The sequence below is a fragment of the Condylura cristata genome, unplaced genomic scaffold (genome assembly GCF_000260355.1).
Source record: "Condylura cristata isolate star-nosed mole 26May11 unplaced genomic scaffold, ConCri1.0 scaffold00013, whole genome shotgun sequence".
Classification (NCBI taxonomy): domain Eukaryota; kingdom Metazoa; phylum Chordata; class Mammalia; order Eulipotyphla; family Talpidae; genus Condylura; species Condylura cristata.
This window is the reverse complement of record NW_004567114.1, coordinates 19,406,010-19,422,398: the sequence shown is the minus strand read 5'-3', so window position 1 is coordinate 19,422,398 and position 16,389 is coordinate 19,406,010. Positions and strand designations below refer to the sequence as shown.

The window sequence follows — 16,389 nt, the reverse complement described above, 5'->3', positions numbered from 1 at the left end:
CCGCGCCCAGCGATGGCTCGGCTGGCGCCGCGCCGCGCGGGGTGCGGGTTGTCCGCCCGCTAAGACTCGCGGGGCTGGGGAACCCGCGGGGCCTCGGCTCTCCCGCCGCGCCCTTCCCCCTATCGGGGACTCCGCTGCAGCTTTCCGGGGGCGAGGGGGACAGGGGGGCCGAGACAAAGCCCACTTTGTGCGGGGAGTTGGCTGCGGGCGTGGAATGTGCAAGTCGGCGCGCGCCCCCTCCCCGCGTCCCGCCAGCTGTGAATCTTGGCTCCGGACTCGTCGCGTCGGAGAAATCGCTGCCCCTCGCGGCCCTCCGGTTCTGGGGGGGCCCTGCTTGGAGCTTGGCCTGGAGTCACCTCAACACTCACCCCCATCCCTTCCTGAGCGCGCGCAGGTGTGAGCGTGAGAGTATTTTGTAGAGGAATTTGGTTTGTTTTTACTAAACTGGGGGGTCTGGGGAGCCCAGTCAGCGTGGGTACTCGTGCCTGGGGCCCCTTCCGTGGCCCGAGGTCCGAGCTGTCTGGCCTCAGTTTCCCTCGGACTTTTCTCCTCTGCCAGCCCAGACTGCTGCCCATCATTGTTCTCACCGTCAAACGGGGGTGCTTTGTGACGACTGCCAGGCTGGGGTGTGTTCTCTTTTCCTCGCTTTTTCAAACGGAACTAGGCCTCTCAGGCTGACCCTGGACCACCTGCCCCTCGTCCCCCACTTCTCCGCGATGCACTGACCCCCCCTCCCCCCTCCCCTCTCGAGTAGTATTTTATTGTACGGAGCCACGCCCTGGTCCCTTAAAGGCGCCTCGCACTCCCTTTGGCCATGTGTTATCGCTGCAGCTGGTGTGTGGGAGGCCTTCTGTGAGCTACCTACTTTACCCCCCCTGCCTCCTAACACATCCTCCCACCCCATCAAGGATTTGGGGATGCCAGGAGGGAAGAAGGTGGTCGGGGGTGGCAGCGGCGGCGGCAGTGCTGCCCCAACTGCGGCTGCCGCCCCCTCTGGGGTCAAGCGTTTGGAGACCAGTGAAGGGGCATCGGCACAGAGAGAAGATGAGCCAGAGGAGGAAGGGGAAGAAGACCTGCGGGAAGGAGGCGTCCCCTTCTTTGTCAACCGGGGCGGGCTGCCTGTGGATGAGGCCACCTGGGAAAGGATGTGGAAGCACGTGGCCAAGATCCACCCCAATGGAGAGAAGGTGGCCCAGCGGATCCGTGGAGCCACCGACCTGCCCAAGGTGAGGGGGTTGGGGTGGGGTGGGGTGGGGGAGGAGGGGGGAGGGCCTGTTTAGGATCTTAGCCCTTAGGGGAGCAACGTGCTCTTTCCTTCTTGGAGCAGGGGGCCACTGGAACTAAGGTTTCCTTTAACCCACTTTGAACCTGCCCAAAGAACTTTTTCTCAGATGCCATTGGGCTTGTTCTGGGAGGCCGGCAGGCTGTCTCCAGGAAGCCCTCCTCCAGCTCTTTTAAAATGTCCATGTTTGGGGGGCAGGGCAGCAGATTAAGGAATGAGGACAACTGCATTTCTTGACTTATTTGCTAAGCCAGAAAAGTGTGGATAACTAAGAATACAGGACCTGGGACATTGAGAACAGGGTTTTCATGCTAATGAATCCGGTAGCCTTGTCAGGTCAGTGCAAGTTTGGGGCCCCATTTTAGAGGTGACAAAATAAAAACTCATGTAGGAGTCCCGGTCCCACACCAGTTAGTCACAGAGCTGGGACTCTGTCCCCATCGTCAGGATTCAGGTCCACTGTTGGATGTGGATTCTGGGTAGGAGAAGAAGGCCCATGGAGGGGAAGAAGTGAAATCACTTTTCTGGGTAGGACTGACACTCTCCGAGGCCCTCCCCTCCACTTGTGTCACGGTGAAGGCTGAGACTGTCTCATTCGGCTTTGTCTTTCCAAGGCCTCCTGTGTGCCTGGCACAAAACTGGCGTGTCTGTGTTTGCCAAACAAGAGGGTACTCCAGACTTTCTGGGCCGCGAGTGCTGCATGGAGATATGTCTTGGTTTTTTTCTTAACCATTTTGGCTAACACCAAGGAATCACTCTCCCAAATGCAGAGACTGAAATCCTCCCCCCACCCCCCGAAAAAGTCCTTTAAACAGAGGTCAGAGGAAGGGGGCCAGGGAGAGCAGCAGTTGTCGGCATTAGATTTGGTGACAAATGACCGGATTTGTGTTTTTGACCAAGTTACTGGTGGCGCCATCAGAAAGTGTCTTCTGGGCAAGGAAAGTGAAGCAGCTGCCTGGTATTTCAAGGGGAAGTAAAGTGTGGGTTTGATCACGCCTGGCTACATAATTGCCCTTGGTGAAACTTGGACTTTATTTAGTTTACCCTCCATGTTGGACCTTGGTTCAACGTTTTACTCTTACAAGGAACACTGTGGTGAACACTCTAAAACACAAAATTGGGCGCCTGGTTCTGATTAATTCTTTGGAATAAATTCCTAGAAGAGAAAATATTGCATCAAAGAGTGTGGGCTTTGGCTTGGACTGCCTGTCTGTCCTGGTGACCGTAAGCAGGCCTCTTTAAGCAGTCTTTCTCATCTGTAAAATAGGCTTGGTTGTGGTAGAGATTAAGAGACCGAGTTAAAACATTTGACAAATGGTAAAGCCTTCAACCAGCACTGACTGACTGCTCATTCAGTACCTTTTTTTTTTTTTGAGGCCGTCTTCAGCACACAGAGGTTCGATTTCCCTCAGATCATTTGGATGAGGGAGGCCAGAAAATAGCTCCTGCCATGAGCGAGTTGGCATTTGGCAGATGGCTCTCCTGCCATCTTGCTTCTGTCCAAATCTGGCTACGGGAGAGTGTGAACAGGTCCTTGCAAAATTGTCCCCGTTCTTAGTAACTAAAAACAAAGCAAAAAAAAAAAAAGCCGATGAGCATATTAGGGCCTGGTCTAAAAGGTGGTCTTGCCTTCTTCATTCTTCATATCTAGGGAGGACTGGTGAAGGAATGAACTCTTGTTGGGGGTGACAGGAGGATGACCGTATGCAGGAACTTTGTGAGAGGACTGGAAAAGTCAACATCACCTGACACCACAGGAAAACACAACCCACCCAAGTCTGTGTGGGGTTCCTCCTTGACCTTGACCTGGGGTAGAAAGGACTAGCCTTGTCTGGGGGGCTGGGCAGGGCTCCAGAGAGCCAGAGCAAAGGGCCACTGAGCTGACCCTCCCTGAGCGGCCAGGCCCTGGCAGCTGCCCGCAGAGATGCTTTGTGGGGGGAGAGGCTTTGCTAGGGTGGTACCATATTTTAAAAGACCACTGGAGCCATAATTTAAAGCTGGGAGTTTTCACATAAAGACCCAGATCCTTGGCATCTTTTCAGAAAATGAAAAGCTGCTGAAACGGAGAATCCTCTCCTGGCTGCTGGCACTGGAGCCCAGCAGGGCCCCCCCAACTCCCACTGCGCGGGCCGTACTCCCAACCTGCCCATCCTGTGACCTGCCTGGCCCTGCGGGTGGCGGAGTCTGGGGCCTCTCCAGCACAGGAGGATAAAGAGCTCTGCGGTGGATGGAACCCACCTGTGCAAATCCTGTCTCTCCCGTCACCACTTTGTGAGGAAAATACGCAATCTTCTGCACCTCAGTTTCCTCAGCTGTGATATGGGGATAATACCAATACCCACCTCAGAGGGGTGTTGGGAGGAATTAATGAGGGAATTGTGGAATTAATGAAGTAACAGGAACAAGGAGTGGGGGTGCAGCAAGCCATCCCATAGGCATTGGGGGGAAACATCATTCAAAAAGGTGAGGCCAGTATGGTTAAGGGCAGCTGTTTCTGAAAGAATCCCAGATCCAGGTTGTTTCAAGCTACCGCCATCTTTAAAAACCCAGTGCCCCCTCATCCACCCCAGCTGCCCAGGCTCTGTCTGTGGCTCGGGACACTGAGCTCCTGCAGAGTTCGAATTTGGACGTTTCCCAAAAGACAACACTGCCAGCATGTGCTGTCTTTGGTGCATGCTGGACTGAGCCTCTGCTGTGGGCCATGAGCCTCCTTGCACCCCTCTTTACAGATGAGGCCTCTGAGGCACAACGAAGTCAAGGGCTTGATGCCACATAGTGAATAGTGGGCTTGGGGTCTCAACAGTGGTGGTCTGGCTGTGTACCCCTAGGCTGCTCTGCTTCCTGCCCACGGGCTGTGCCACCCCAGGACTCCCCAGCGAGCACATCCTCACAGGCCTCAGGACTTCAGCGGCTTCCTGGAGCAAGGGTAGCCCTTGGCCTGGTAGGAGGTCCCTGCAGAGATGTGGGCCACTCACACCGTTCACCCCCACCATACCCTACTCCACCCCACCCCTCAACAGTGAGGAAGCATTTTCTGTCTCCTGGCTTGGAGGTGAAGGTTGGGGGCCAACCCAGGCTCCCCATCCTAAAGTAGGTCTGGTGGTTCCACATACAGAATCTTGTTTGCTTTTGAGTGCCTGAGTACGCCTGTGTGGGTAGTCAAGGGAAAGAGATCGCGCTGTCTGCAGGTTCATGTGGGGGACGTGACTCATAAAGCTGCACCAGAGAGGGCCCTGCTGTGAACCCCAGATCTTTTATGACCTTGGGGGAACCATTCTTTTCTCCCAGAGCAGCCATTCCTGGGTCCTTGGCATGGCAGCCATCATGTCTTCGTGGTCCCTGCCCAACCCTGGCATTTAGACCCTTCTGGGGATGTCTCAAGGGAGGGTATCCTTGCAATCGCCACCTAGCGGCCTCGAACCACTGGGTGTCCTCATCTGAGAAATGGGGGCGCCCAGGCTGCCTCTCCAGGCTTTCTGCCTGAGGTCAGCTCCCTTTGAGTATCGTGGCTTTTGAAGTGATTTCCTCTTTCCTCTCCCACCCAGCTCTCCTTGACAGGGGCAAGTCTGTGCCCTCGGAGCATTCTGGAGCCCATCTGAGTCAGGGTGGTCAGGCAGGGGGAGGGAGAGTCCAGGCTGGGACTTCTGTCCCCTGGTAACTAAATGGTGGCACTGTGTTTTGGGGTTTTTTCTGGTGATGTGAAAGGGGAAATAACTTCCTCTAAACAGAAGTGTCAGCTGTTTGGGACTGTCCAGACAGGAAGGAGGAGAAAGATAGAGTGGGGCCAGGGCGGGAGAGGAGATGGCAGGGTGGGGGTGGGGTCCATTCAGCGCTCTGGGGCACACACCAGGCTTCCCTCCCACTTTCCGGCACATAGGAGTCCGTGGGGGTCTGTCAGAGGCTGTCATCCTGTGCCCGCTGGTGCCCACCATCAGGGGCACCTCAGACAGGAGCCAGGAGCCCTGGGGTCTTTTCCCTGTCTGTTCCCACATGCAGCCACTGCATGTGAAGGCCATGACCTGTAGGATGTCCACCCAGGGGTGCCTGCTGCCTGGTTCTCACAGCTCCCTCGTCACCCTCCCTCCACTCACACCCTGACCCTGCTGGTGTCTTGCAGTCCCAGACTGTGCTGGGGCAGAGAGAGGGTGGTGCAGGTAACAGCTCAGGTAAGAGAGGAAAGTTTATCAGGTGCTGCGATACTAGGGCGCGTGACCCCCTCCTCACGGGGGGGCTTCCCCAGCCCAGGGCAAGATCCTAAGAGGAAGGCCCCGTTTTGATCCAGTACTTAAACAAGGGCAAACCCCAACCCCGAATGAATCAGCCCCAGTACTGACATTCTTGTTATGACGTAACATTTAAAATTCAAAACATTCAGTGCATCAGCCTATGTTTTTCTGATATTATCAAAACACCAACTGGAACATCAGCTTAAGCGCCAATCAGGAATCTCATCCAGAGCCAGCAGAGAGGGACCAGTGGTGTGGCGGGAGTCTCTGGAAGGGGTTACCCAGGAAGGCGGCGGCTCAGAGAGGGAAGGGGGGGCTCTCTGCAAGGTGTGGCTTCTCCAGCGGCTCAGCGGGGCCTCAGGTGGGCTGCACCTGCAGGCTGAGCCGTCGGAGTGACCAGCGCTCTTTGTCCACCCCCAGATTCCCATACCGAGTGTGCCTACGTTCCCGCCCTCGACGCCTGTCCCTGAGCGCCTGGAAGCCGTGCAGCGCTACATCAGGGAGCTGCAGTATCCTCCCTGCCGGGTGCCCCTGTCTGCGAACGCTCTGGTCCAAAGCCCATGTGGGGCTTGTTTCCAGCTGGGCTGGAGAAGGGGCAGAGCTGCCCCCCACCACTGCAGGCCGTAGTCACCACCTCTGTGTGCCCCCGCTCCCTGGGTCCTGCACTGGAGGGAGTTTGTCAGTGGATGCACGCCCACTCTGGCTCTCGGCCACCTGCCCCTCTGTGTGACGGGCCAGATGTCTCCTGAGCCACCCTTTCGGACGGCCAAGTGCAAGCTGCCTCCTCCACTGGGCGGCCAGCCCCAGCTGAGGGAGAGCGGGGACACTCCCTCAGGGGTGTCCAAAACTGGTTTGAAATGGTGCACGTGAGGGAGTAGGGGGATAGAGGATAAAGGGATTTTATGCTGGAGGAGATAACTTCTGCACTTGGAATGTTCCAGCTCTTTGCCTCTATCTCCCCTGGCAGAAGGCTGTTGCCGGCATGGGCAGAGCTGGACTCCCCTGAGCTGCGCTTAGCCATGTCCTGCTCTGGGCCCTGAGTCCCCCCCTCCCAGGCCGTGTGTCCTGGGCTCTCTCCCCGAGCCCTGCGGCTGCAGAGATGGAAAGTCCAGGCCTGGGCCCTGAGCAGGAGAAAGCCCCTCCTTTGCCGTGGGAAGGGTGGCTCGCAGCACACACCTGACTCCCACCCGCTTCACATCGCTCAGCTGCTTGGAGAGTGAAGGTTACAGAGCGCTGTCCACAGATCAGCCTCTTTGCAGGGCCAAGGCGCCCTTCCTAGGCGGGGAGGGCAGGGGGAGCACAGGTGGAACCCAGAGAGGCTGACCGAGAACACAGAGGGGCCAGGGTGGCAGGGCACGCCCAGGTGCCGTGCCTCCTCCTTGGGTCTGGAGCAGCTTCCAAGGTGCCTTGTGGGAAATGCATCATGGGGTCTTCACTCAGCGTGCACCCCTACGGGTGCTGGACCCCCGGGGTCTGGGAGATGGGGGACACAGGAACATACCTTTTGCAAACCAAGCCAGGAAGCCCTTAACCGCCACCCACAGGTACAATCACACAGGGACACAGTTCTTTGAAATTAAGAAGAGCAGACCTCTGACAGGGTGAGTATGGGGTACGCCTTGTCCCTCTGCACTAAACCTAAGTGTAACCCTGCCTTGGGAGCCTCTGTGTGGAAGCTTATAAGGCAGACAGGACTCCCCAGGGAGCCCGCCAGCAGGGGCCGTAAGGCTGTCAGAGGGCACTGTGAATGAGATCAACAACCAGGTCCCCCGGTGGTAAAGAACCCTGGCGTCCACACTGAGCTGGCAGGTGGCAGGCAGCCCCCAGCTTGCCTTGGTGCTGGTATCAGGTGGTGCCAGGTAGATGGCCTGTATTTGTGCCTCCAGCCTATTTTCTTTTGCAATGATGGGTGGGCCTAACAGGTGAGACCCAGCCCCCTTCTCTCTGTTCCCTGCCTGTGCACCGCCGCGGCAAGGAAGCTGTGCATTACCCCATTTGCTTATTGGACTGGCTTCTGGTCATACAGTACACAACCCAGGTCTGATCACCAGGGGTCCCCCTAGAGAGAATACCCATTTCTCTGGTCCCATTCCACCACCCAAGGGTTCTGTGAACCCTGGAATGCCCTGAAGAAGCCTTCAGGGAAGGGGAGAGTGAACCCTGAATGACATGGTGGATCTAGGGGCCCAGTCCTATACCACCCACAGTCTGAAAACCCTGTATTTTACATAGTAGTGTGAATTTTGCCTCTGGCGCCACATGCAGTCCATGTTTATGTGCTTCTGGAAAACTGTTTTAGTGGGGAGTTAGCTAAAAAGCCCCTCCCTGGTGTAGTCCAAGGTCTCTAACCCCAACTTTGCCCTGGCTGTCCTGTGGCTGCTGTGTGCTGGGCTCTAGCTTTGGCCCCACTGGGATGGAAGAGTCTGGTACCCTCCTGGGCAAGGCCACTGGCCAGGCTATAGGCTCGGGCCAGGGTCAGTGTCAGGTGAGGAGGGAGGAACCTGGCTTCAAGGACAGGCTGTCTTAAAGTGGCCTGAATTCCAAGTTCAGGAGCAGGCTAGGGAGTCTCTGGGCAGTGACTAACTGCCCGAGGTCCCATGTCTGAGGCCCTGGGCAGCTGGCCAGCTGTGGGGGAGCCGTTGCAATCAATTAAAAGCTCTTTGGAGAAGCCACAGTTGGGTCAGGGGTCCACTGTGCGCCAGAAGGGATGAGCTCAGTGCCGAGGCCCCGGCAGCCTTGGCTGGCTGCCTCCCATGGCGAAGCCGGAGGTGGTCAAAGACCTCTGGTGCCTGCCCTTCCCCGAGAGGTCTTTGGGGTAGAGCCTGGGGAAGGAGAGAGGGGTGGAAGTGAAAGAAGGGGAGCGGGAAGGGCTCTCCTTCCTTAACTTCAGTACCTGCTTCTTCTCCCACCTCCTTAAACTCCCAGTGGGGTGCCCCCACCCACCCAGGTGCTTCCTTCACTGAAGCAGCTGGAAGGGGGTGGGGAGGCCTCTGTCCTAGCATTTCTGGCCTCCCCTCCCCCACGCTTCTGCTGGATCTTTCCTCATGCTCTGCCTCCCTTCCCCCAGACTGATGGACCTGGCCAAGGAAATGACCAAAGAGGCTCTGCCGATCAAATGCCTGGAAGCCGTGATCCTGGGAATGTATCCTTCCTGGCCTTGGGGGGGGCGGGTCAGAGAGAGGCCCCCTGGGCCCAGCTTCCTCCTCTGGAAGGGGAGGATTGATTAAAGGCCCTCCTAGCTTCCTACTAGATTCCTGGGTTTGGCTCCAAAGTGAAGACACTTGCGGGGGCTCAGTCCTACCCCCCAACTCAGTCGCTAGCTCCCGGGTCCCCTCTTTGAGCCCGGTGGACACAGGGACCTTGTTCTCTGAACCCTAAATCAGGACACACTGTCTCACGAAAGCTATTGTGCCACTTCCAGAGCTAGAGCCCGGGAGAGCAGGTTGGATGCCCAAGTGCCAGCATCTCCAGGCACGTTGATTTGTGGGGGCTGCTGGATGGGATCTTTGGGACAGAACTCAGCACTGCCTTTAAAAAAAGTGCAGAGTTTCTCAGTCACCTCCACCTGAAAGCCAGCCCTGGGGCCTTCATCAGGGCCACCAGGCCAGATCAGGAGGTAGAGCAGGGTCCGAGGCCTCTGAGGGCTCTCTCTCCCAGAGAGGGCGACTCTCCCCCGGGGTGGGCGACTCTCCCGAGCATCAGGCCACCCGGTCGTCCTCCCCTGGCTGGCCCGTGCCTTCTCCTGGCGTTTCCTTAGCTGGGGTGGCGCCGCCAGTTACCTCACCAACAGCATGCCCACCCTGGAACGCTTCCCCATCAGCTTCAAGACCTACTTCTCAGGGAACTACTTCCGCCACATTGTGCTGGGGGTGAACTTCGGGGGCCGCTACGGGGCCTTGGGCATGAGCCGGCGGGAGGACCTGATGTATAAGCCGCCCGCCTTCCGCACGCTCAGTGAGCTGGTGCTGGACTACGAGGCCGCCTACAGCCGCTGCTGGCACGTGCTGAAGAAGGTGAAGCTGGGCCAGTGTGTGTCCCACGACCCGCACAGTGTGGAGCAGATCGAGTGGAAGCACTCGGTGCTGGACGTGGGCAGGCTGGGCCGCGAGGACTTCCGCAAGGAGCTGGAGCGCCACGCCCGGGACATGAGGCTCAAGGTCAGTCTGGACGCCGTCCCGCCCGCAGGGGTCCACACGCGGCCCTTGGAGGACCACATGTTGACGTGAAAGAACGGCCTCTTCCTGGTGGGCCAGCTGGCAGGGGATGTCCCCTGCCCCCTCCTTGGCACCCCAGCCCAGCGGAGTAGGCGTGGGGGGTCAAGGGAGAGGCGGTCCTTTTGGAGCCTGGGCTTTGCTGTGGTCACTGTTACTGAGAGAGTCCCCTCAGGTGGGCAGGCCAAGGCCCCAGAAGGAAGTGGGCTGGTTGGGGTTGTGGGCAGGCCTTGGAGCAGGGCCGGGGCGCAGCACTGGGGGGACAGGACTTGTTGGAAAGAACCACCATGGGAAACTAGCCCGTCTGGGGGGGTGGGTGGAGTGGGGAAGAAACAGGTGTATCCTGGCTCTTGACTCCCTGATACTCCGCTTCCAATAAAGGACCAGGAACCTCGGGGAGGGCCAGGGCTTTCAGGCCCAGAGCAGGTGGGCTGGGCCACTGAATTTGCCCCTCAGCCTCACAGTGGGCAGAAGCGTAGCCTTTCCCGGGACCTCCCCATGGAGAACGAGTCTCCCCTCTGGGTGAGGCAGGATGTTCACTCCTCCCCACTGCTCAGCCGTGGCTGCGCTGTGAGTCTGCCCCTCCAGCAGCCCCGGGCCACTGCCCTGAACGTGGCATTTGATGCCTGCCGTTGCCCCCTCCCCACAGCCCTGGAGGCTGGCGGGCAGTAGCTAGAGGCTCTGCTTTCTGGGTAGGAAGCTCTGAAGGCATACACGGGGTGGGGAGCCCACTCACTCAGAGGCAGCGAGGTGGGACTGCAGCTGTCTCAGGATGGGGAGCCTGGCATGTCGCAGGTGCCAGGAGAGCCCAGGGGGCATGTAAGAACTCAGGCCAGACCCTGTGGGGTGGCAGCCCCTGCCCCTGGAGCAGAGCAGACCACCGCTGACCTGGCTACTCTCTCCAGTTCCTGCACCGCTCCTCTGCAGAGGCAGCCTGGGCAGCGGCCCATGCCCGGCTCCTGTTGGAGTGTTCCCTGGTCTCCCCGGGAACATGCTGGAGCTGAAGTTAGAGGCAGTGGTTCCCTGTCTTTAGCCCTGTGATTCCAGCCTGTGGTCTGCTGAGGACTCCCCGTGTTTTTGCTGCTCTCCAGTACCCCAATGTGACCCATGTTTCAAAAATTCAGGTCCAGCTGACCATGCCTTCTAAAAGGTGGTTCAATTGCTTTTCCCATTTTTCTTAATCAGAGCTGGAACTACCAGCCTGAGCTGCTGCCTGGCGTGAGATGACCAGCACCACCCATCAATGCTGGATCCCGGCCTGAGCGCAGACATAGCTGCTTCCCCTGGTCGCACTTGGCATTAGAGTAAATGGCCCTTTTCTTGAAAACTTCCTACAGCATCACTAACACTCTGACTTCTCCCATGTCCACGCTATTTCAGGGGCTGCCAAGCCCGGGGCACTTCTGCCGGGGCCCCTTTCCTGGCAGTGTTAGTGCCCAGAGAGCAGGTTTGAAGACAGGGTATAACTTCGCTCACGGCTTCCTGGACCCTGCCCCGGGCAGCCTCAGGGCCTTGGCACCTCAGGGCACAGGGGACTCCTGGCAGCCCGGGAGTGAGCCTTCATTTCTTTCTTCCCAACAAGATTGGCAAAGGGACTGGCCCTCCGTCCCCCACCAAGGACCGGAAGAAGGACGTTTCCTCCCCACAGAGGGGCCAGTCGAGCCCCCACCGCAGGAACAGCCGCAGCGAAAGGAGGTGAGGGATGGGGTCACATGTAGGGCCTGGAAGCTTTCTCCCTTTGCCCTCTTCTTCCAGATCCTGCTTATTTTTCACCCTGCCCTCATAACCACCTTCCTCCTCTCTTCTGCCCACCCCCCACCCCCACCAATCCCCCGCTCCGGTGTGACTGGGGGGTGGGTTTGTGTGCAGACAGGGCTCACCTGGCCAGAGAGAACCCTGACTGGCCTTGACTGGCCTGGGTTGCTCAGTGTGGGGTCCTGGTGGCCAGCAAGGGGCCTATACAGTGGCAGGACAGGCTCTGTGACTTGGGGGGTTGAGGGAGAACCCTGCAGACTCCAAGTTCTCCCAGAATATCCATGGTTGGAACAAGCCCAGCAGAAGGCAACTGCTTTGAACCTAACTTGTCCCCCCATCACCCCCGCCACCATGAGCCTGTGGGTTTGGCTCTATCTACATGGCAGAAACTCCCCATCAAACACCAGGCCTTCTCCTCCTCTGATTTGTCACCTGCAAGTCATTTTGGCCCTTGTTTTAATAGCCTGTTATTCAGGAAGCCACCTCTCTGATATGAGTGAGGGCTCCAAGATAGCCAGCATCGTTCGCTCAGACCCAGGACGCTGGCATAGGCCAGAGATTCCTCTGGAAGAGACTTGCAGGTTAACCTATTACCTGTGACCAAGTTAGCAGACCCGCAGCCAAGAGCAAGGGTCTATAAGCAAGGGGGGACAAGCAGGTCAGGATTTCTAGAAACTTCCACCCTACTGTTCTCCACTGTATACTCTGGCTTTGCATGTGCGGCACCTTAGAGAATGGGGCAGGGTCCCCATGGGTGGCAGGACCACCCCTGACCCCTCACTCTTCCCTCCTCTCTGCTCTCTCCTCCCTCCAGGCCTTCGGGTGAGAAGAAACCTGCAGACCCCAAAGCCATGCCAGACCTCAATGGGTACCAGATCCGGGTGTGAGGTGGTGACTGCTCCCCAGCCTTGCCACTTCTGGGGGCCGTGATCCACTGCCAGAATCAGGCTTGCTCCCTTGGGGGCGGAAGGGGCTGGTGATGGGACAGGGCACGGACGAGGCGCAAGGGGAAGAGTGTACCCCAGCTCATCCACCCAAGCTGCTGCCCCTCCCACTGAGCCACACCCCTAACTTTGGATGGAGAGGCAGTATTTTATTTGGAGTTTGAAAACTCAACAACTGAAGTTTAAGTTATTTGGGAAGAAATGAAAACTAGCAGCTTTCCCAACGGCTGAAAGGCCAAGAGCGGAGAGACCCAAGTGCCAGGGGCTGGTGTACAGGGGCTGCTGGCTCTGCGGGCTTGGGGTCTACCCCGTGGGGAACCTCCTGATCCCATCGGGCCTGTGGCAGGCCTGGAGCTGGATTAGGGGAGGGATGGAGATTTCCCCTGTTCTGCCTGCCGCGCAGACTTTTGACCTCGGGAAAGGGAAGCAGGGTTGGGGTTGTCCTGGGCGGACGTACATAGCCCTTGGCACAGCTCTGGCCCCCAGAGGGCATGTCCAGGGCCTAGGAGAGGACTCAGGCCCCAGCAGCCCATGAACACTGCTGTGTGGGCCTATTAGTGTGGCACTGAGCAAGAGTGAGCTGGAAGTGGCCCAGGAGCGGCCCTCTGGGGAAAGTTCCAGCTGGGTCTCCTGCTCAGCCCAGCTCCACTGACTGACGCCAGGGCCCCCCCTGCAGAGGGGCTGCTCTTCGCTAAGGGGTCAGCATGCTGGGAACCTGGTGTGTGGCAGGAACCATGGCTGGCGAGCCGATGGACACTGAGGCCTGGGTCCTTCCCCCAGCAGTGCCCAGCGGTGAGCACTGTTGGCTCCCTGCTCCTGCCTCTGTACCCCCTCCAAGCTACTGCTGAGGAACTGAAGACCGGGCCCCGGGCGCTTGTTCCCAGACCCACTGTCCCTCCTTTAGCATCCAGCTACGTTTGGGGCCCTCGTGATGATCAGATACGTTGTATGTGGCGGCTCCTCAGAGAAGCATCTGAACAGCTTAAGTCTCCATAGCCTGCCTGGCAGGGAAGTGAGAGGCTGCAGACAGAAAGTGGTAGAGTGGAGGGAAGGCGCCGGAGGCTCGAGCAACAAGGAATTGTAAGGCAGGGGTGCAGTGTGGCCACTGAGCAGCAGCAGAGCCCAAACGGGGGGTGTAAGTGAGGAAGGGATGTGGGGGAGAGCTTAGATCCGGCTGCCTGGGGAGCAGGGCGCTCCCTACCACGCAGGTAGTCAAGCACAAGTGGTAACTTGCCGGGAGGGACAGAGAGGATTCAGGTGGGAAGAGCAGCTGCAGATGACCCCTACGGCTTCTCAGCTGCAGATGACCCCTACGGCTTCTCAGCTGCAGATGACCCCTACGGCTTCTCTTCGGGAGAGGCTGATTCAGCCAGAGGCAGCTGTGAGTGAGGCTGCAGAGGGGCTGGGTGCCTGGAAGAGGGGCGGTCACAGCTCAGAATTTCAACTCAAGTGCTACAGGAGTAAGGAGGGCTGCAGGGCTGGGTGGGGCCTGTGGTGAGCGAAAGGGGGCATGCCCCGTTATTCGAGGGGCCTCTGCTGCTCCCCGGGCTCACAGTGCAGGCCCTGCACTGCCAGATAGTCTGATGATTATCAAAGACCAGAACCCTGAGCTTTTAGGTGAGACATGCTGATGTCCAGATGTTAGCAGCCATCAGTTCAGAGAACTTAAAAACCCATACAGGTGAAAAGAGAATGTGAGTGTATCATCTTGGAGGTAGAGCTTGTGCTGGGAAGAACTTCGCAGAACGGCTTTGAGATGGAAAGTAGGAAAGTCCCAGGCTTCCCTGAGCAGGCTGGGCCAGGCAGGTCCTCACTGCCACTGCCCTGTTCATGCCATCCCTTCCCTTAGAGACAAGAGGTGCCCTGGGGCCGCTGTGCCACCAGAGAGGATGGCAGGGGGCAGAAATGGCGCAGTTCTCAGCTTGCCAGGGAGATGGATGGTGCAGGAAGCTGAGAAAGTGGGAGTAGGAAGGGACCCAGGGCGCCTTTGCCAGTGCCCGTGCCCACCAGCGAAGGCCTCAGGGACTGGCAGCTCGTCAAACCAGCAGCGAGGCCAGCTGCTCAGCGCCTTGCCTCACCAGGTTCCTCAATGATCCTGGAGAAACCTAACCTGCCCTCCCCCGGGCTACGCCTGGCCACACCAACCTGACGGGCAGTGACCCCGACTCACCCACCATCCCAGCCTTCGGGTAGCGAGGATGGTGGTCCCTGGCTGGCAGCAATGGCTCACATTGGGGGGTGGGGTATGAGGCAGAGGAGGAGGCCTTCTTTGAGTCTGGGGTAAGTTCCTCATGAAGACTGCAGGGGTGTTCCCTGAGAACCCCTGTGTATGGCAGGGCTTGAGGGAAAGAGAAGAGGCACTGGAACTGGGTAGGGAGACACCGGGAAGCTCTCTGGTAGGGGAGTCCTAGTAGGATGCTCCCAGACGGCTCCCCCTCCCCAGCCCACAGAGGAGACAGAAGGAAGCTCCAACCCCTTCTGCGCTGGGCTGATAACCCAGCACTCCCCTTAGCTGAGACACCACCACCAGGCAGCGGTGCTTTTTAATTTATTTTTAACTTTCTCATATGTAGCAACCCCTCCTCCCTCCTGGCCGTGTTTACACGGGCTCTGCTCCCTGGGGCTGGCCTGGCTGCAGAGTTTCTGGGGGGGGGAGCTGGTCAGGGACTTCGGGGCCTTAGTAACCATCCTCGCTATCACCTCATCTTCCTGTGCGTGGGGGGGCTGGCTCCCTGACTGGGACTGCCTTCTAGCGGTTCAGTTGGGTTCCTCTGCCCCCAGGGATGGGGGCTGCTGGCTGCGCCAGGGTCCAGGTGAGGTAAGAGAAAGCCATCCATGATCGCAGGGTCCCCCCCCAAAAGCCTGGCCCTTGGTGTGTGGGGTCCCGAACACTGGGACGCTGAGCGGAACCTACCTACCCCTCCGCCCGCCAGCCTTAGCCCTCCCACGTGATGTCTACACACCACTGGTTCCCCTACCTGTCCTGCCTGGGCGTGGCCAAGTGGGGGGGCGCAGCAGCTCAGCTGTGGGGTGCCATGATGCCGAGGGTCTGAGGAGCCCAGGGGCCATGTCTGTCATCTCATACCTGAACTTTCAGCGTGGACTTGACTTCTTGGCTCTGGAACAGTCTCACTCCGGCTGATCTTGGGCTGGTGGGCTCCTAGTTTTGCCTGGAACGTCCGCTGGCTTAGTGTGGCACTGCCCCAGGCCCCCCCTCTGGCCTCCGAGTGCAGGGAGGTGAGTGCTGGGCCCAGCACACTAACTCAGTCGTGCGCTAGAGCTCACCTGCGTTAAGTCTCTACTTCCCTTGTTCCCATGAGAAACCGGTGTGAGGGGCAGGGAGCGGCCCCTGAGGAGACTGCCCCAGGCACTGCAGGCCCACGGGTGCTAGCCGCAGGCCCGTCAGTATTGCCCCCTCACCATCCTGGTGCCCGAGTCCCAAGTCTCCCTTTTTCTTCTTCTGAGGAGGGAGAAGGCTGGTGTGCATGACCTGTGGAGCCCGTAATGATGGGCTGCCCCCCCCCGCCCCAGCTCTGGGTGTGCTGGACTGTTCTCCTGTCAGTATTGTCCTTCCCTTTCACGTGCACACTCGTCTCATTCCTGTTCTCATTTTCTCCCCCCGAAGTGAATAAAGTCTCCGCAGCTCTGGCTGTGTGGGCTGAGCAGTCACGTGTAAGCCTGTTTCCTTTCCCTGGGGCTGGGGCCAAGCCCACACTGCCTGCCCGCCAGCACCAGCCTGACGGGCAGGGGAGTGGGGCGGTGAGCCCAGCAGTCGTCATGGCATTTCTGAGGCCCTAGACCACCCTTCAGCCCGCTGACGCCACCGGGCTCTTGTTCTCCCTCATCTGGAGCAGCTCTTCCCTGCTGGCCGTGGTGAGCCCTGTCCGCTCCCAGCGCCAGCTGGAGTCCGCTTCCAGGCTGCGTTCCAGAGCCTGCTCTCTGGTCCCAGTCCCCAGCTGTCCATCAGGGCA

The 16,389-nt window shown here is 58.7% G+C and overlaps 1 protein-coding gene across 2 annotated transcripts; it reads left to right on the top strand.

Annotated features, from left to right (window-relative positions):
* Window positions 1-6: 6 nt before the first annotated feature.
* On the top strand, window positions 7-16,087 carry VASH1 (vasohibin 1). 2 transcript variants are annotated; one of them, XM_004681671.2, is made up of 7 exons: window positions 7-1,226; window positions 5,929-6,017; window positions 7,053-7,109; window positions 8,576-8,650; window positions 9,284-9,665; window positions 11,302-11,414; window positions 12,289-16,087. In XM_004681671.2, the coding sequence occupies exons 1-7, from the start codon at window positions 918-920 to the stop codon at window positions 12,359-12,361; spliced, it is 1,098 nt and encodes a 365-aa protein (XP_004681728.1). In that variant the 5' UTR covers window positions 7-917; the 3' UTR covers window positions 12,362-16,087. The 2 variants fall into 2 exon arrangements, with proteins under 2 accessions (XP_004681728.1, XP_012579996.1); XM_012724542.1 differs by having other exon boundaries at window positions 737-1,226; window positions 9,275-9,665.
* The last annotated feature ends 302 nt before the right edge of the window (window positions 16,088-16,389 follow it).

Coding starts and splice junctions, on each gene's coding strand:
- VASH1 (XM_012724542.1), top strand. CDS start 918: ATGCCAGGAGGGAAGAAGGTGGTCGGGGGTGGCAGCGGCGGCGGCAGT. Junction 9,666..11,301: donor CCCGGGACATGAGGCTCAAG/GTCAGTCTGGAC, acceptor CTTCCCAACAAG/ATTGGCAAAGGGACTGGCCC. Junction 11,415..12,288: donor AACAGCCGCAGCGAAAGGAG/GTGAGGGATGGG, acceptor TCCTCCCTCCAG/GCCTTCGGGTGAGAAGAAAC.